This window comes from Meriones unguiculatus, chromosome 20 (genome assembly GCF_030254825.1).
Source record: "Meriones unguiculatus strain TT.TT164.6M chromosome 20, Bangor_MerUng_6.1, whole genome shotgun sequence".
NCBI classification, from domain to species: Eukaryota; Metazoa; Chordata; class Mammalia; order Rodentia; family Muridae; genus Meriones; species Meriones unguiculatus.
The window spans coordinates 68,315,386-68,330,389 of NC_083367.1; the positions used below are offsets into that span (position 1 = coordinate 68,315,386).

General features: G+C 43.7%; 1 protein-coding gene across 14 annotated transcripts in view; it reads left to right on the plus strand.

The window, feature by feature from the left end:
• Syne1 (spectrin repeat containing nuclear envelope protein 1) overlaps positions 1 to 15,004 on the plus strand; it is a 459,455-nt gene that overhangs the window by 270,155 nt on the left and 174,296 nt on the right. For all 14 annotated transcript variants that reach the window (XM_060373516.1, XM_060373529.1, XM_060373530.1 and 11 more), the window contains 9 exons: positions 2,220 to 2,557; positions 2,732 to 2,876; positions 3,995 to 4,213; positions 5,697 to 5,956; positions 8,272 to 8,437; positions 8,781 to 8,933; positions 13,030 to 13,182; positions 13,715 to 13,897; positions 14,800 to 14,937. In XM_060373516.1, coding sequence (XP_060229499.1) covers positions 2,220 to 2,557; positions 2,732 to 2,876; positions 3,995 to 4,213; positions 5,697 to 5,956; positions 8,272 to 8,437; positions 8,781 to 8,933; positions 13,030 to 13,182; positions 13,715 to 13,897; positions 14,800 to 14,937 — 1,755 coding nt within the window. The remainder of the gene's footprint in view (positions 1 to 2,219; positions 2,558 to 2,731; positions 2,877 to 3,994; positions 4,214 to 5,696; positions 5,957 to 8,271; positions 8,438 to 8,780; positions 8,934 to 13,029; positions 13,183 to 13,714; positions 13,898 to 14,799; positions 14,938 to 15,004) is intronic.

A 15,004-nucleotide genomic window follows, 5' to 3' on the forward strand; every position in this document is an offset into this window, starting at 1 on the left:
TGTTCAGGGTCTCTGTGGCGTGCTGAACTAGAATCCTTCAGGGGCAGTATGGCTGTCTTATACATTGATCTGTCTGCAGTTTTTGAAGGGGCCTCCACACTAATTGTGATTGGCATATTTTTCAAAAATTCAAAACATGTACAAACCCTTTACCCTTTCACACTACTTCCTTAACAGTAAAGTATAAAACATTGTATTAAGTGTCGAGGGAGCTATAAAGATGTCTTTGAGTACGCCAGGAAGTGTGAGTGACACACGTTCTAAAGTGCTTTGCACAGATTCCTGGAGCATCTTCAACCAGCAAAGGTCCTGAGACCATTGTAATCCCTACAATGAGGCATTGTGGATGTATTAATAGAATCTGGCCAGTGGACACTTAGTGCCCTTCCTTTTTATACGAGATGAAATCAACAGTGGATTTCACTCCGAAGGGAATGAAACCAGATGAATAACAGACCTACCCTGGTGCCAAGGTGTGTTATGTAGGCTGTGCCATCCATTGCTCTGTGTCTTCTCCCCTTCTTTAGGGAGGGGCGCTTCCTTCCCCTGATGTGAAATGTAGCACAGCACAAGGAAGGGTCCTTTATCTGCGGCTCCCAAGACCTGGGAACTACAAACAGCAATGGAAGCACGTGGAGAACTTCCCAGATCTCCCTCCTACTGGGGCTGGCTCAAGACCTTGCACAGTCTCCTCATAAGAGAAAAGAAACAGCAGCTGGCAGAGATGTACTCCTTTAACGCCCTGGCCTCCAGGCCAGGAGTGTAGCTCAGCTGGTAAAGCTCATCTGCCATCACGCACACTCCCAGCACTGCTTAAACGCGGCGTGGTGATATATGGCGATATGGTGATATATCCCCAGAACTTGAGAAGCAGAGGCAGGAGGATCTACATAGGGATTTTGAAGCCAGCCTAGGCTCTGTGAAACTGTGTCACAAAAGATAATAAATAATCCTGGCCTAGAGAGATGGTTCATAGTTAAGAGTATGTGCTGTTTTTCTGGAGGACCTGACCCTGGCAACCTTATAATCACCAGTAACTCTAGTTCAAGGTGATCTGATGTTCTTTGGGCCTCTTCGGGCACCAGGCATGCAGAATCTTCCTATCATATTTACTTCCTACACTGATTAACTCTAACACTTTAAATAGCAAAACCTTTAGTGTTTAAGAAAGCTTGTAATGAATATGTAAAATGCTGAGCCCTGAGTGCAGGATAAAGACTGACCTTTTCTCTTTAAAAATCACCTATCACAGTGGTCCTCAACCTTCCTGATGCTGTGACCCTTTAATACAGTTCCTCAGGTTGTGGTGACCTCCAACCGTAAAATTATTTTGTTGCTGCTTCTTAACTATAGTTTTGCTACTGTTGTGAATCAAATTGTAAATAGCTGTTAGGCAAGATACCTGATGTACAGCCCTCCACAGGCTGAGAACCACTGATCTATCACGTTGACTATGTTTTGAGTCAGGGATGATTCTTGAATACAACCTTAAATCTGTTAGGCTGTCTGTGCTTTGCCTTTGTGTTGTGCATGTTGCCGTCCAGACAGCTGTAGGTCACAACATTGCTGGAAGCATCTCTAAGCCACATGCTCACCCTTAGCTCTCCTTTCCATTCTCCCCATGTTTGCTTGTGATCCTGACTACTGAGTCACTGCCTTCGCTGTTGGTGTAGCTCTGCTTTCTTATTCATTGATGGCTGGGTAAAGTATTTCTCTTCCTTCTGGTGTGAAGCAGCAGTCTTTGTGGATTTCTACTGTTTTAGTCTCTGCTCAAGACTTAAGGGCAATTCGTTCATTTCCAGAAGCTGGCAGAGGCTGGTTTGGAAGTTGATTGTTGTCATTCTTTTAGCCCACTGAGGCATAACTACTTTGCAAAACATCCAGATAGGAACACACTACTGAGCTTTGCATTTGTCTTTAAAAGAAAAAAAAAAATCATAGTTTCAAAACCAGTGAAGATGCTAACATAAATTGATAGTTCATTTCTCTCCTTACTTATTATGTATTTTAACTGCAGTGATAGAACTATAGTAAGATTAACAGAAGGAGAAATAAAGGATTCGAATGCATTCACCTTGAAAACAATTCTCCTAACGCACATGTGAACTTCTTGTGGCATTGATAGAACTGAGAACTAGAAAAGAGATAGAAAAATGAAATGCCATTTACAAATCTGCTATAAATTGGACGTTGATGATATCATGATGACTGTCTTTCAGGCAACTTTGACAGAAATATACAGTCAGTGTCAAAGGTATTATCAAGTGTTCCAAGCAGCTAATGACTGGCTTGAGGATGCCCAAGAAATGTTACAGCTGGCAGGCAACGGCCTCAATGTTGAGAGTGCAGAGGAAAACCTCAAAAGTCACATGGAATTTTTCAAAACAGAGGGGCAGTTCCACAGCAATGTGGAGGAGCTCCGAGGTCTTGTGAGCAAGCTGGACCCACTCATCAAGCCACATGGAAAGGAAGAGCTAGCACAGAAGATGGCGTCCTTGGAAAAGAGGAGTCAGAGGATCACCCAGGACTCCCAGACCCAGCAGGACCTCCTGCAGAGGTATTTAGAGTAGACCCATGTGGGAGAGCAACATGCTAATACATATATATAGTAACATACATTAGCATGCAAACTCACTTCTTTTCTCTTATTGTCAGACATGTGGACACTAGAGCCCTGTGTAGAAGTAGCTGGGTTAGTATTGCTGATTCTTTTCTGTTGGGCTTTTCCAAGATGTACGGTTCAATGGCAAGAGTATCAGAAAGCAAGGGAAGAGGTGATTGAGCTGATGAATGATGCGGAAAAGAAGCTGTCTGAGTTTTCGCTGTTGAAGACCTCTTCCAGCCACGAAGCCAAAGAAAAGTTGTCCAAACACAAGGTCAGTTCTGTTGTTATTTTAATGTGTCTTCATGTGGCTTGCAACAGTCTCTGTGACATAATGTTTTCAGAATCACATCATTAAGTCTTTATTTCCATCCTGCTTGTGATAAAGACACGATAAAAACACATTTCATAGTTGGAGATGCTCACAAGAAAGGCATAGCTAAGACTCAAAAGAGAAATCCAAACTATCTGCTTCTGGTAAGATCCTAGGGCTTAAAAATGGCAGTAAAGGGCTGGGGGGACAGCTCAGGGGGTAAAAGTGCTTGCTCTACAAGCCTGACACCTGGCACCCTAAGTGGGAGCCCCTGAACCCACATCAAAGGCTGTTCAAGCACAGGTTCATAATCCTAGCACCCCCACCGCAAGATGGGAGATGGCAATGAGAGAGCCTCCTGGGAGCTTCAGGAGTCTGTATCAGCAGAAAACAAGAGGGATAGCCTCTGCAAAACCAGGTGGAAGGAGAACCTATAAAAAGTCATCGTTAACTCCTGCCCGGGTCCTGCCAGACTCCAGAATAAAGAAATAAATAAACCTTTTTAAATGGTGGTAAATACTGCTCTGGATAAACTGAACTAACTCAAATAAAATCCAGAAATTAATAACCAAGTGCCCCTCTTCTAGTATAGCAGTGTAAGGGAGACTATAACATTTTAAAATACCAAAGTAAATTTGCTATCATTTTTATTAATTTTCAGAAATTAAAAAAAATTTCAAGTAGAAAATAACTCATCTTTCATAAATAAATAATCTTCCCCTTTCAAAATAAATCCAAACCCAACTCTGATAAGTGAAAAGTAGAGTTGTTAAAGGAAACAAAATGATTTCATAATTATTATTTTACTTTTGGGTTTTTAAGGGTAGGCTTCCAGATAGCCAAGGCTAGCCTTGAACTCTCCATGTACCTGAGGATACCTTGACTCCCTGAATCTCTTGCTCTGCCTCCCCACCACTAGAATTACAGACATGCACCATCATGACTGCCTGAGGATCCTAAATTTACACAGAAATATTTCCTTTTTGCAAGTGTCTTTGGGCTTTACCCAAGTCCATAGAACTTAAAAAAAAAATCAACCTTTCTCTAACCCCCTCTACTCACCCCCAACCCTGCACTAGGCTTTAGTGTCTATAGTTGACTCTTTCCATGAGAAAATTGTGGCTCTGGAGGAAAAAGCATCACAACTAGAGAAAACCGGAAACGATGCGAGCAAAGCGACCCTAAGCAGGTCGATGACCACTGTCTGGCAGCGCTGGACGCGACTCCGTGCTGTGGCCCAGGACCAGGAGAAGATACTGGAGGATGCAGTAGATGAGTGGAGGGGCTTGAGTGATAAGGTAACTTTCCTTCCAGATTGGCTTCAGCTGTGTTCTGTTCTACTTCTCCTAGCATAGAGTGTATTTTTAAAACTTGTACTTTGCCTTTGTATTAGTTACTTTTCTGTTACTGTGACAAAACCCCATGACCAAGGCAACTTGTAGAAGAAAGAGTTTATTTTGGCTTATGGTACCGGAGGGTTAGGCTCCTCGGTGGCAGCAGGCTTGCAATCGGAGCAGCAGGGTGACAGCTCACATTTGATCCCAAGCCCAGAGCAGACAAAGCGGAAGTAGCTCTCAAAGCCCGGCCACAGCGACACACTTCCTCCAGAAAGCCCAGGACCCGAGAACCTCCTCAAACAGGGTCATCAAGGAGGGATCGGGAGACTGAAGGTGGGGGATGGGCCATTTCGCACTCAAACAGCCCCCTGCTTCCCTTTTGAAACTAGCTTTGTGAAATGTTCATTATTTCCTCAACTTCATGAAAACTGAATTATGAGACAAGATGTTACGTGCACTGCCCAGTTTAGTTCTAAGTCAGGATCAGGTGACACGTGAGAGTTGCATGCCTGTGGCAGAGGGTAGGAGACGGAGCGCACGGGACAGAAAAATGCATGCAAGGGGAGGCATGGGGAACGCCAGCGAGACTGGACAGGGAGGGCGAGGCAGGTTCAGGCAGAACCAAGTAGGCCTGAAAATGTCACAGGGGATCTACTGTTTTGTATGTTACTTTTAAAATAAATGAGGGCCAGGGAGTAAAAGAGCATGTGATACAAGGCTGATGACCTGACTTGATCCTCAGAACCCACAGTGAAGTGGGAAAACAGACTCCTACGGGTTGTCCTGTGATATCCACACATGTGTCACATGGACACCTCTGTGCTTGCTCTTGTCATGTGTGTACACACATGTGCATGCACACATGCAGAAATAATAAATAAAACTTCAAAAATTAAAAATATATAAATAAATTTTTAAAATTAAAATTAAGCAATGAAATTTTGAAATGAAGACAAGCCAGTGTGAGGCCCATTTTTTTAACCTATTTTGGAAAAATTACAAGGTAATTTTTTTTCTTTTTTGCAAAAATAAGAATTTAACATATTCCTCAAACCTGTGTTTAATTTCTTCCATCCATTAGGTAAGGTTTCATGTTTTAGTCATGTCTTCTTGGTCTCTCTCTTTCTCTCTCTCACACACACACACTTACACACACATTCTCTCTCAAGCTAAGTTTAAAAGTGGATGTTTTGTGTTTTCAGTTCATTTAAAGTTTCTCTGCTGCTTGTAGTCTGTGACTGCCTTGATAAGATATGGGGATTAATAATTTAAACCCAGAAGGAGAGAGGTGGGTTTTCATGTTAGAGATACCATCTCAGTTTTCATTTTGGAGATTTAGAGTTTATGTCATCATGGTTAACTGTGTCAAGTGTGGTGCTTACTGGACTCGCCACACTCTGTTCAGTGTAATTTCGAGCTTCATATGATATATACTTGTCATTAGGTTAAGGAAGCCACTGAAATGATCGATCAGCTGCAAGGTAAATTACCTGGAAGTTCAACAGAGAAAGCCTCAAAAGCCGACCTCAAGGCCCTCCTTGACCACCAGGACACTTGCTCGCTGGAGCTGGAGCAGCAGCAGCTGGCTCTGGGTGTGCTGCAGCAGAGAGCGCTGAGCATGCTGCAAGACGGATCCCTCCCCAGCCCTAGGGAAGAGGTGCCCATCCTGCAGGAAATCACCGCCTTGCAAGATCAGTGTCTCAAGTAATTCCACACCTGTTTTGTTGACAATTACAGCTGGCCTTGGCTCAGCCGGGGACTCAGGCTTGGGGTGCTCCTGCATGCAGCTTCAAAATGTGGAGCTCCAATCCCTTTCATTTCTACTGCTAGGTTTTCTTCACTCTTCCATTCTTCATTAGAAAAGTATAGAAATATTATACAATGCAAAGAGCCAGGATGATACCCAGTTGATAAAGTACCTGTTGCACAAGAGTGATTATCCAAATTTGATCCTCAGCACTCACATGAAAGAAAGAAAGGAAGAAAGAAAGGAAGGAAGGAAGGAAGGAAGGAAGGAAGGAAGGAAGGAAGGAAGGAAGGAGGAAGGAAGGAAGGAGGAAGGAAGGAAGGAAGGAAGGAAGGAGGAAGGAAGGAAGGAAGGAAGGAAGGAGGAAGGAAGAAAAAGAGAAGCTGAACATGGTAGCACATACTTGTACTCCCAGCAAGCAGGGATGTAGAAACTGGCAGATCTCTGAAGCTTACTGGCCAGGCAGCTTACCTCACACCATGAACTCTAGGCCATAGGGATTCTGTCTGAAAAAAAAAAAAACAACAAAAACAACAACAAAACCCAAAAATGAATAGCTCCTGAGAAACTGCACTCAAGTTTGACCTCTGGCCTCTATAATACATGGAGACATACATGCATGAGCACATGTGTGTATATTCATATACCCCACACACTCACAAACCTCCCCCAGAGAAACAAAGACAGAGACAGACACACAGAGAAAGACAGACAGACAGAAACAGATGGAGGAAGGGAGAAAGGAGGAAGAGAGAAGAAGGGAGGGAGAAAGAGGTAGGAGAGAGAAAGAGAATGCAGTAACAAGCCAGGCTTCTTGTTTTCCTTTCTGTGTGTGAAGTGCTGGTAAGTGAGCAAAGGAACCTTTTCAGTGAAGCACTGGAAAGTCTGCAAACCTTGTCACTTTCTTGTTACTCTGGCAAAAGCACCTTCAGGAAGGAGTGTTTGTTGTGCTCCATGGTCTGAGGGGAGACAGTCCATCACAGCAGGGAAGGCAGGATGGATAACAAGGCTGCCGGGCTCATGGCAGCCAAGTCAGGGAACAGAGCCGTTCGTGGCGGCGCAGTTGGCCTTCTCTTCTTTTCCTGCTTATTCACTCTGGGACCCTGGCCTGTGGGTAGGCTAAACTAGCTACCTACCTTTGGGAGAGGTCATCCTCTCCTTGGCCAAACATCTCTGAGAACACCCTTACACACTTGCTCACAAGTATGCTTCCCAGGTGTCTGTACCCCAGGGATTCTGGCAGTGAGGATTCCTACCACAGGCACCAATAAACTACAAGCAGAGGCAACCAGTCTGTGAGGGATGGCGAAGAAGCTAGCTCCTCTCCCGCTGGATGCCGAGTGGGGCTGAGTGACTCTGGGGTGGAATGACACAGGAAAAGCTTGAAAACCCATTGGGTGGTGGAGGAGGGACAAGTGAGTGCCAGGTGTAGTGACACATACTTGTCATCCTAACACCCAGCACACTGAGGCAGGAGGATCATGAGTTTGAGGCTATATAGTGAGTCCCAGGTTAGACCTTCTGCAACTGAGCAATATTTAAAATATTGGTTTGATGAAGCTTGATAACTGCTCATGATACAGGGGGATGGGAACAAGAATGACAACGAAATCTAGGCAGTTGAGCCCATTCACTGGTAGAGAATGTAGGAGAAAGTTCATCTTGATGCTCCAGAAGTTGCCATTGGGAAAATGTCTTTAGATACTTCAGTTCCTCTATTAAGTAGGGTTACCTTATACAAATCTATATTCACCTCTCTTAGTTATTAATGACTTTAGGGTAATCTGATATTGAAAGGCCTTTTATCCCACTAATTCAAATCATTCATGCCATTGACATTAATCATGGTTACATGTCTAAAGCTTCATTCTTCCTTTAAAGGCTGGCTTCTCACAGCCACATATTTTCCAGTGACACATTACATTCAAGTGGTGATGACGCAGTACTATTTGAGCAGATTGGGAAGATGAAAGAATCTGGCAATATAGGTTTTCTGCATAGGGAAACAAATAGCAGTTTAGTGGCAGGGAACAAAGTGGACTCTCAAATTTCCAAAGATAAATTATTCACCTCCTGTGACGCAAATTCTTCTGTTATTCTTGAACTGAACCCCGGTGTCACTAAAGATTATCTGTAAGAATTAGAGGTAATGCTGCCTGCCAAAGCAAACTGGGTTTTGGCCTTTCTATATCTTTTCTAAAATTATGCGGTGCCTCGGAGAGTTCCTCCTGCTTCATGTCCACTTCTGCTTTCTCTCTCTGGTATTTTGAAGCATGCACGAGAAAGTGAAAAATCATGGCAAACTGGTGAAGCAGGAGCTACAAGAACGAGAAGCCGTGGAGACTCGTATTAATTCCGTGAGGTCGTGGGTTCACGAGGCGAAGGAGTACTTAGGGAATCCGACAGTAGAGATAAACACACAACTGGAAGAGCTGAAGGTACAGAAGCCTTTCACCCTCTAGGTCAAAATGTTGCCTTTGCTTTGGTTGCTCGTGTGCACTTAATAAGTTGTGAATTAGAATCTTAGGCATGTATTATATATATATGTGTGGTATACACAAGGTATACACATAACAGATACAAGGTAGACTATATTATTCCTTTATGGAATCATCCGTCTGCTGAAACGGGGCGCACTGATGTTCATTGCCCTTGTAAGATGTTTCTCTAGTTTCACCTTTAACCATAGCTAATGAAAAATAGATAGATTTTCTCTATTGTCATGAGAAATGTATCCTTATCAGGTACCTAGAATTTTCTTGTTTTGCCTTCCTTCCTCAGACCCTCCTGGCTGAAGCCAGCAGCCACCGAGAGAGCATTGAGAAAATCGCAGAGGAACAGAAGAATAAGTACTTGGGTCTTTATGCTATATTACCGTCTGAAATCTCCCTCCAGCTGGCTGAAGCTGCGCTGGACCTGAAGATCCAGGAGCAGGTAAACTTCTGAGAGAGACAGTGGAGGGCTTTCGACTCTTCCAGAGTTAGTCCTACAAGACATGCCTTGCACTGTCCTATTTCCTAGGAAGCAAAGGTAAATAATGAACCGTTATAAAGCACTTAGCATTCAGATCACCATGGCTATGAACAATAAAGCCATGCAAAGGTACTGTTTGTTTTTCTCACCACTGTGGCAGAAAACCTGACAGCACCAAGTCAGGGGAGAAGGAGTTGTTTGGACTCAGGGAGAGCATCCTGTCATGGTGGCGAAGGCAAGGCAGGAACTGTGGCTGGTACTTCTCGTATACAGAAGACCAGAAAGCAGAAAGCATGGGCTGTAAGTAGAGATGCCTATACATCTCATGTGCTAGCCACAGGGACCCTCATCTCCCAGCTGAGTCCCATGTTCATAGAGGTCCACAATATCCCCAAACAGCGTCCAATCACTGGGAACCTGGTGCTCAAGGCACAACAAAGAAATAGGATTTATCTGTTTCACTACATGCATAAAATCATATCATATTGAATAACCAGCCAGTCACTCTTCACGCTGTGATTCTAGTTCATCAAGATATAAGGTGGGGGGGCGGTTGGAGAGATGGCTCAGAGCTTAAGAGCACTGGCTGTTCTTCCAAAGGTCCTGAGTTCAATTCCCAGTAACCACATGATGGCTCATAACCATCTATAATGAGATCTGGTGCCCACTTCTGGTGAGCAGGCACACATGCAGACAGAATATTGTAAAGATAATAAATAAATATTTTTTAAAAGAAATGAGGTGGATGGTGAAGATATTGAAGGAAAGAGACACTCATGGGAAGGAAACATGTGAAACCAGGCATGTAGTTATCACTAGAGTGCATGCTGAAGGGTACATGCCGTTAGAGGAATGGCTTCATTCTGCCCTGCCTCCAAAAACAAACACACACACTGAAGGCACACCAGTCAGAACTCAGAAGTACAGACTTGAACATTGTTTGAAAAAAGAAATACATAGTCCTTTCTGGCACAGAGACCAGGGGATTTTTGGATTTTGTTCCCATAAAGAGTATATGCCTTCCTGAATTAAAAAAAAAAAAAAAAAGCATCAAGCATCGTGCAGCATCTGTGTGAAAGTGTAGGGGATTTTTAGAATTGTCTTGATGGCTGATTGCTAGAGCCATAAAAGTTCAGTTATAAGTCAGACAGTGCCGGCACTCACCTTAACCCCAGCATTCAGGAGGCAGAGGCACATGGATCTCCATGAGTTCAAGGCCAACCTGGTCTGCAAAAGGAGCTCCAGAACAGCCAAGGCTACACAGAGGAACCATCGTGAAAAACAAAACAAAAGTTTGATTAGAAACCATTCTATATGGCACAAAAGGAATACACTAATGCTAAAACATTTGTGGTTCAGAAAAACCTAAACTACAAAGTCTACACATCTGTGCTGTACTTTTGAATCTCCAGGAAAGGAGGAGGCAGCGTATTTGAAAGTCGCCATCAGAATCCAGTTCTGCTTTACCATGACTGTGAGCTAAATGAAGACATACTTTTTCTTTGAGTATTTAACTGGCCAATTGGACTTCTCAGATATTGGAAGATCTGTCAGAAAGGATAAGTTAACTAGTTAAAGTCTTTGAAAAATCACGTAGGGGGTTGGAGAGATGGCCCAGTGGATCAAAAGTACTTGCTGCTCTTGCAGGGAACCCGGGCTTCACTCCCAGCACCTACCTTAGCTGGCTTCTGTAACTCCAGCCTCAGGGTCTCGGGCACGCTTTTCTGGACCCCAGGTTATCCACACACATGCATACATACACTCACACAAATTAATAAATCATTTTTTAAAAATCAACTTTAGAGCTGGGCCCAATGGTGCATGCCTGGTTTACAAAGTGAGTCCAGGACAGCCAATATTACACAGAGAAACCCTGTCTTGAAAAACCAAAAACCAAAAAAGGTGCCCACCTTTAATCTCAGCACTCAGGAGGCAGAGACAGGTGGATCTCGGTGAGTTCTATTACAGTCAAGGATACACAAAGAAACCCTGTCTCAAGGAGAGCAGGAGAACCAAAAAAGTCTGGACACAGGGGTCTTTTCTGAGACTGATATTCCAACCAAGGACCATGCATGGAGATAAGCTAGAACCCCTGCTCAGATGTAGCCCATGGCAGCTCAGTGTCCAAATGGGTTCTCTAGTAAGGGGAACAGGGACTGTCTCTGACATGAACTTGGTGGCTGGCTCTTTGATCACCTTCTCCTAAGGGGAGTGGGGGAAGCCTTACCAGGCCACAGAGGAAGACAATGCAGCCAGTCCTGATGAGACCTGATAGGCTAGGGTCAGATGGGGGAGGAGGACCTTCCCTATCAGTGGACTTGGGGAGGGGCATGGGAGGAGAAGAGGGACAGAGGGTGAAATTGGGAGGGGATTAGGGAGGGGCTACCGCTAGGATACAAAGTGAATAAACTGTAATAAATTTTAAAAATTAAGAAAACAAAAATAAAATTTAAATGTATTAGTTATGTTTACCTGCTTGCTTGCTAGAGTTATTCCATACACTCTAGTTACTTTGGTATGGTAGGTCAAGATGACGCAGGCCAGGACTAATGCAACACTGCTCTCTGAGGAGTCTAAGGACCATCCATGTATCTAAAGAAAATCGTGTGTAATTTACTTATTTATTTTTAAGACAAGCTCACTATTGTAACCCAGCCTGGCCTTATTTTTCTGCCCAGGCTCCTGAAGGCTGGAATTATAGGTGTGTTTCGCCACACCCAGTTACTTTTGGATTCTTGATTACTTTCACAGAATTTTACTCTGACCAAAATACATAAAGTGAATGTTGCTATAAATCAAATCAAACCCACTGTAAGTGTGTGCGTGAGTGTGTGTGTGTGTGTTGCTAGGGACTAAACCTGTGCTGGGCAAGGACAGTACCAGTGAGCCACATTCTGATCACGTTTTGCAGCCCCGGTTCTCTTCACTCCTTTGTGCTTTGTTGGTATGTGGTAGGAATGCAGCTGAAAGTTAAGCTGTCATGTCACTATCAGACACTTTGAAAAAAATGCTTGAAAACAATCCATGTGCCTGCAATGGTTGGTGCATAGGTTTCTATTTCATGAAAAAAAAATAAATAAATCTTAGCAGATGGCAAGATGGCTCACCTGGAAAAACCACTTGCTGCCAAGCCTGATGGCCCAGCTTTGGCCCCCAGGTCTCCCGTGGTGAAAGGAGAGAACTGACTCCACAGTGAGTACTCTGGCCTTTAAAAGTGTGCTGTTTTACACACACACACACACACACACACACACACACACACACACGCACGCACACATGCTCAGATACACACACACACACATACACACGCATGCACACACACTCTGATACAAACACAGAGACATAGACACACACACACACACACACACACAAGAGTAGAAAAAGAACAAAAAGGCTGGAAAGTATTCGTGTATCACAGAGACGAGATCACTGAGCAGACAAGCTAGGATCAGCTGCCGACAGAGCAATGCTAACTCGCATCTGTAAATAGTTAATGAATGACTCAGAGAACAGACATTGATTCTTTTCTTGCTGGAACAGCAGAAAGAACATAGTAAATGCACAAGGTTACTGAGAGTAAATCAGCCTCAAAGCCTTGGGGGCTCATACTTATTCATAAGTGTGTGTGTGTTCACAATGCATAGGTGTGCCTGGGCACACGTGGGGGGCAGGAGACAGCCCCCAGTCCCCTCCTTTGTCACTCTCTATCCTGTTGAGGCAGGGTCTCTTCCTGAATGCATGGATCTTGCTTTGCCACTGAGGCTGGAAGTCAGCAGTCTTGGAGATCCTTCAGTCTCTGTAACCCGCGGAACAGGGGTTACTGGTGGGTACAGGACACCCAGCTCCTCGCCTGGTCCAAAGTTTGGTCCTCACAATTGCCAAGTCCTTCTGAAACTTGAGCTGTCTCTGCTGCCCCTTGTACCCACCGTCACGAAGTCCACTGTGTCAAAGCAGCACTGTCCGCCCAAAGTGTGACCAGTCAGTGTCATTTCAGAATTTTATTATCTTTTATCTGATCCTACAGTGATTGGTTTCGATGTCCCCCTTGATCATTTAGATCCAAGAGAAGGTGCAAGAAATTGAGCAGGGCCAGGCCAGGAGCCAGGAGTTCGGCCGCCAAATCCAGAAACTAGCCAAAGATCTCACAGTCATTCTAACAAAGCTGAAAGCCAAAACTGACAATCTAGCTCAAGCTAAGATTGACCAGAAGGTAAGGAGAAGGGAGGGAGGGAAAGGCAAGGGGCACTGCTGGCTGCAGGCTGCTGTATCTATGCTACCCAGTTATGAGAGTTCTTAGCAAGCCCCTGAAGCCCAGCAGGAACAGGAGGCAGTTAAGACACTACACAAATGTCATAGCACCAGTCCATTTAGGTAATTTATCATTGCAATAGAAATACATTAATAGAAATGCATGCGTGTATGTCTAATAGATTATTAAAAGATTCACGATGAATCTTTTGTACAAGTTAAGAAATTCCAAGGTGAATCACATTTTGTGTTTGCACCCTGTCAATGAGCTAAGCAGCTCAAATTCATTGGGTGGGGAAACATAGGAGGCTCATAGCACCCCTGCTCTGATGCTCTAACCCAAGAAATGGAAACAGCTAAATCATAGTAACATGATTATTTATAATTTTTACTTTTAATACAAACCATCTAAAGCATAATCCTCCTGATCTTAAAAAACCCAGGACATGTCTGTTTTTGTAATTGTGTGTTCTTTTGTGTCGATGACCATATAGATGCTGGGAGAAGAATTAGATAGCTGCAACTCAGAGCTAATGGAATTAGATGCTGCTATACTAACATTCTCAGAACAGCACAGGCAGCTGGGCAAGCCATTGGCCAGGAAGATGGGAAAGCTGACTGAGCTCCACCAGCAAACCATCCGGCAGGCCGAGAACCGGCTGTCTAAACTCAACCAGGTATGTACATGCCCCAGGTCAATAGCCAAAGTGATTTATGGCAGACATTACAAATACAAAAGACAGTGCTAGCAATGACGTAAGAAGTTTGGGTATAGTTTATTGTCTACAATGTTTCTGTGAGTTATACATAAACCTGTGTTTGTTTCATAACAAACTACATTATACTTTGAATGACAAAGTTTCCCATGTTGGCTGTATAGGCTTTGTTAACTGGAACTATCATTGTAAAAAGAATAGCACCCATGAAAGAGCTCTGTAAAATCAGTTTAGGGTAGATTCAAATGTTTTAAAGTTGCGTACATACCCATATATCTCATCTTAATTTTTGATTATAGATAGGCCTTTACAAATCTACTGGGCATAAATCTTTACAACCAGGTTAAAGTTAAATGAGAAGTTCAGCTTTTCCTTTTTGTTTTTTCATATAGCTTAAGCTGGCCTCAAACTCACTCAGTGTAGCCACGGTGGACCTTAATCTCCTGGTCCTCTGGCTCTGCCTCCTAAGGACGTGGTGACAGTCACTGCTGTCCCCAGCTTGGGAATTGGTGGTTGTGAATTGCAGTGTTAGATCCTGCATGATGCCATCCCTGCCTGCCATCCCTTTTACCCAATGGGAAGTGGAAATGAAATGCAAATGAGAAAGAGAATAAAATGATAATTGAGAGTAATGAAAGGAGAAATAACTCAAGCGTACTGTGAACTTGGGGTTTTACCCTAAGGCTCCTGGGCAATCTGTGGCAGATTGTCCATAGGCAGCTGACTTTCCAGGATCCCTTCCAATAGCAGTGAAATAATATCTGCCACTCTCTGGGACAGCTGTATCCACAGACACATATTAGGGTTGTATTTCCCACTCATGACATAGCTTTGTGTCCATCTGAACATGGCTGACTTTTCAGGCGTCATCACACTTGGAAGAATACAATGAAATGCTTGAGGGCATTCTGAAGTGGACTGAGAAAGCCAAAGTCCTGGCGCACGGAAACATTGCGTGGAATTCTGCAAGCCAGCTCCGCGAGCAGTACATCTCGCACCAGGTAATTTCAGAAAAGAAAAAGAAAGTTAACAAACAATAAAACAACTTTAACTGGTTAGACAGACCCC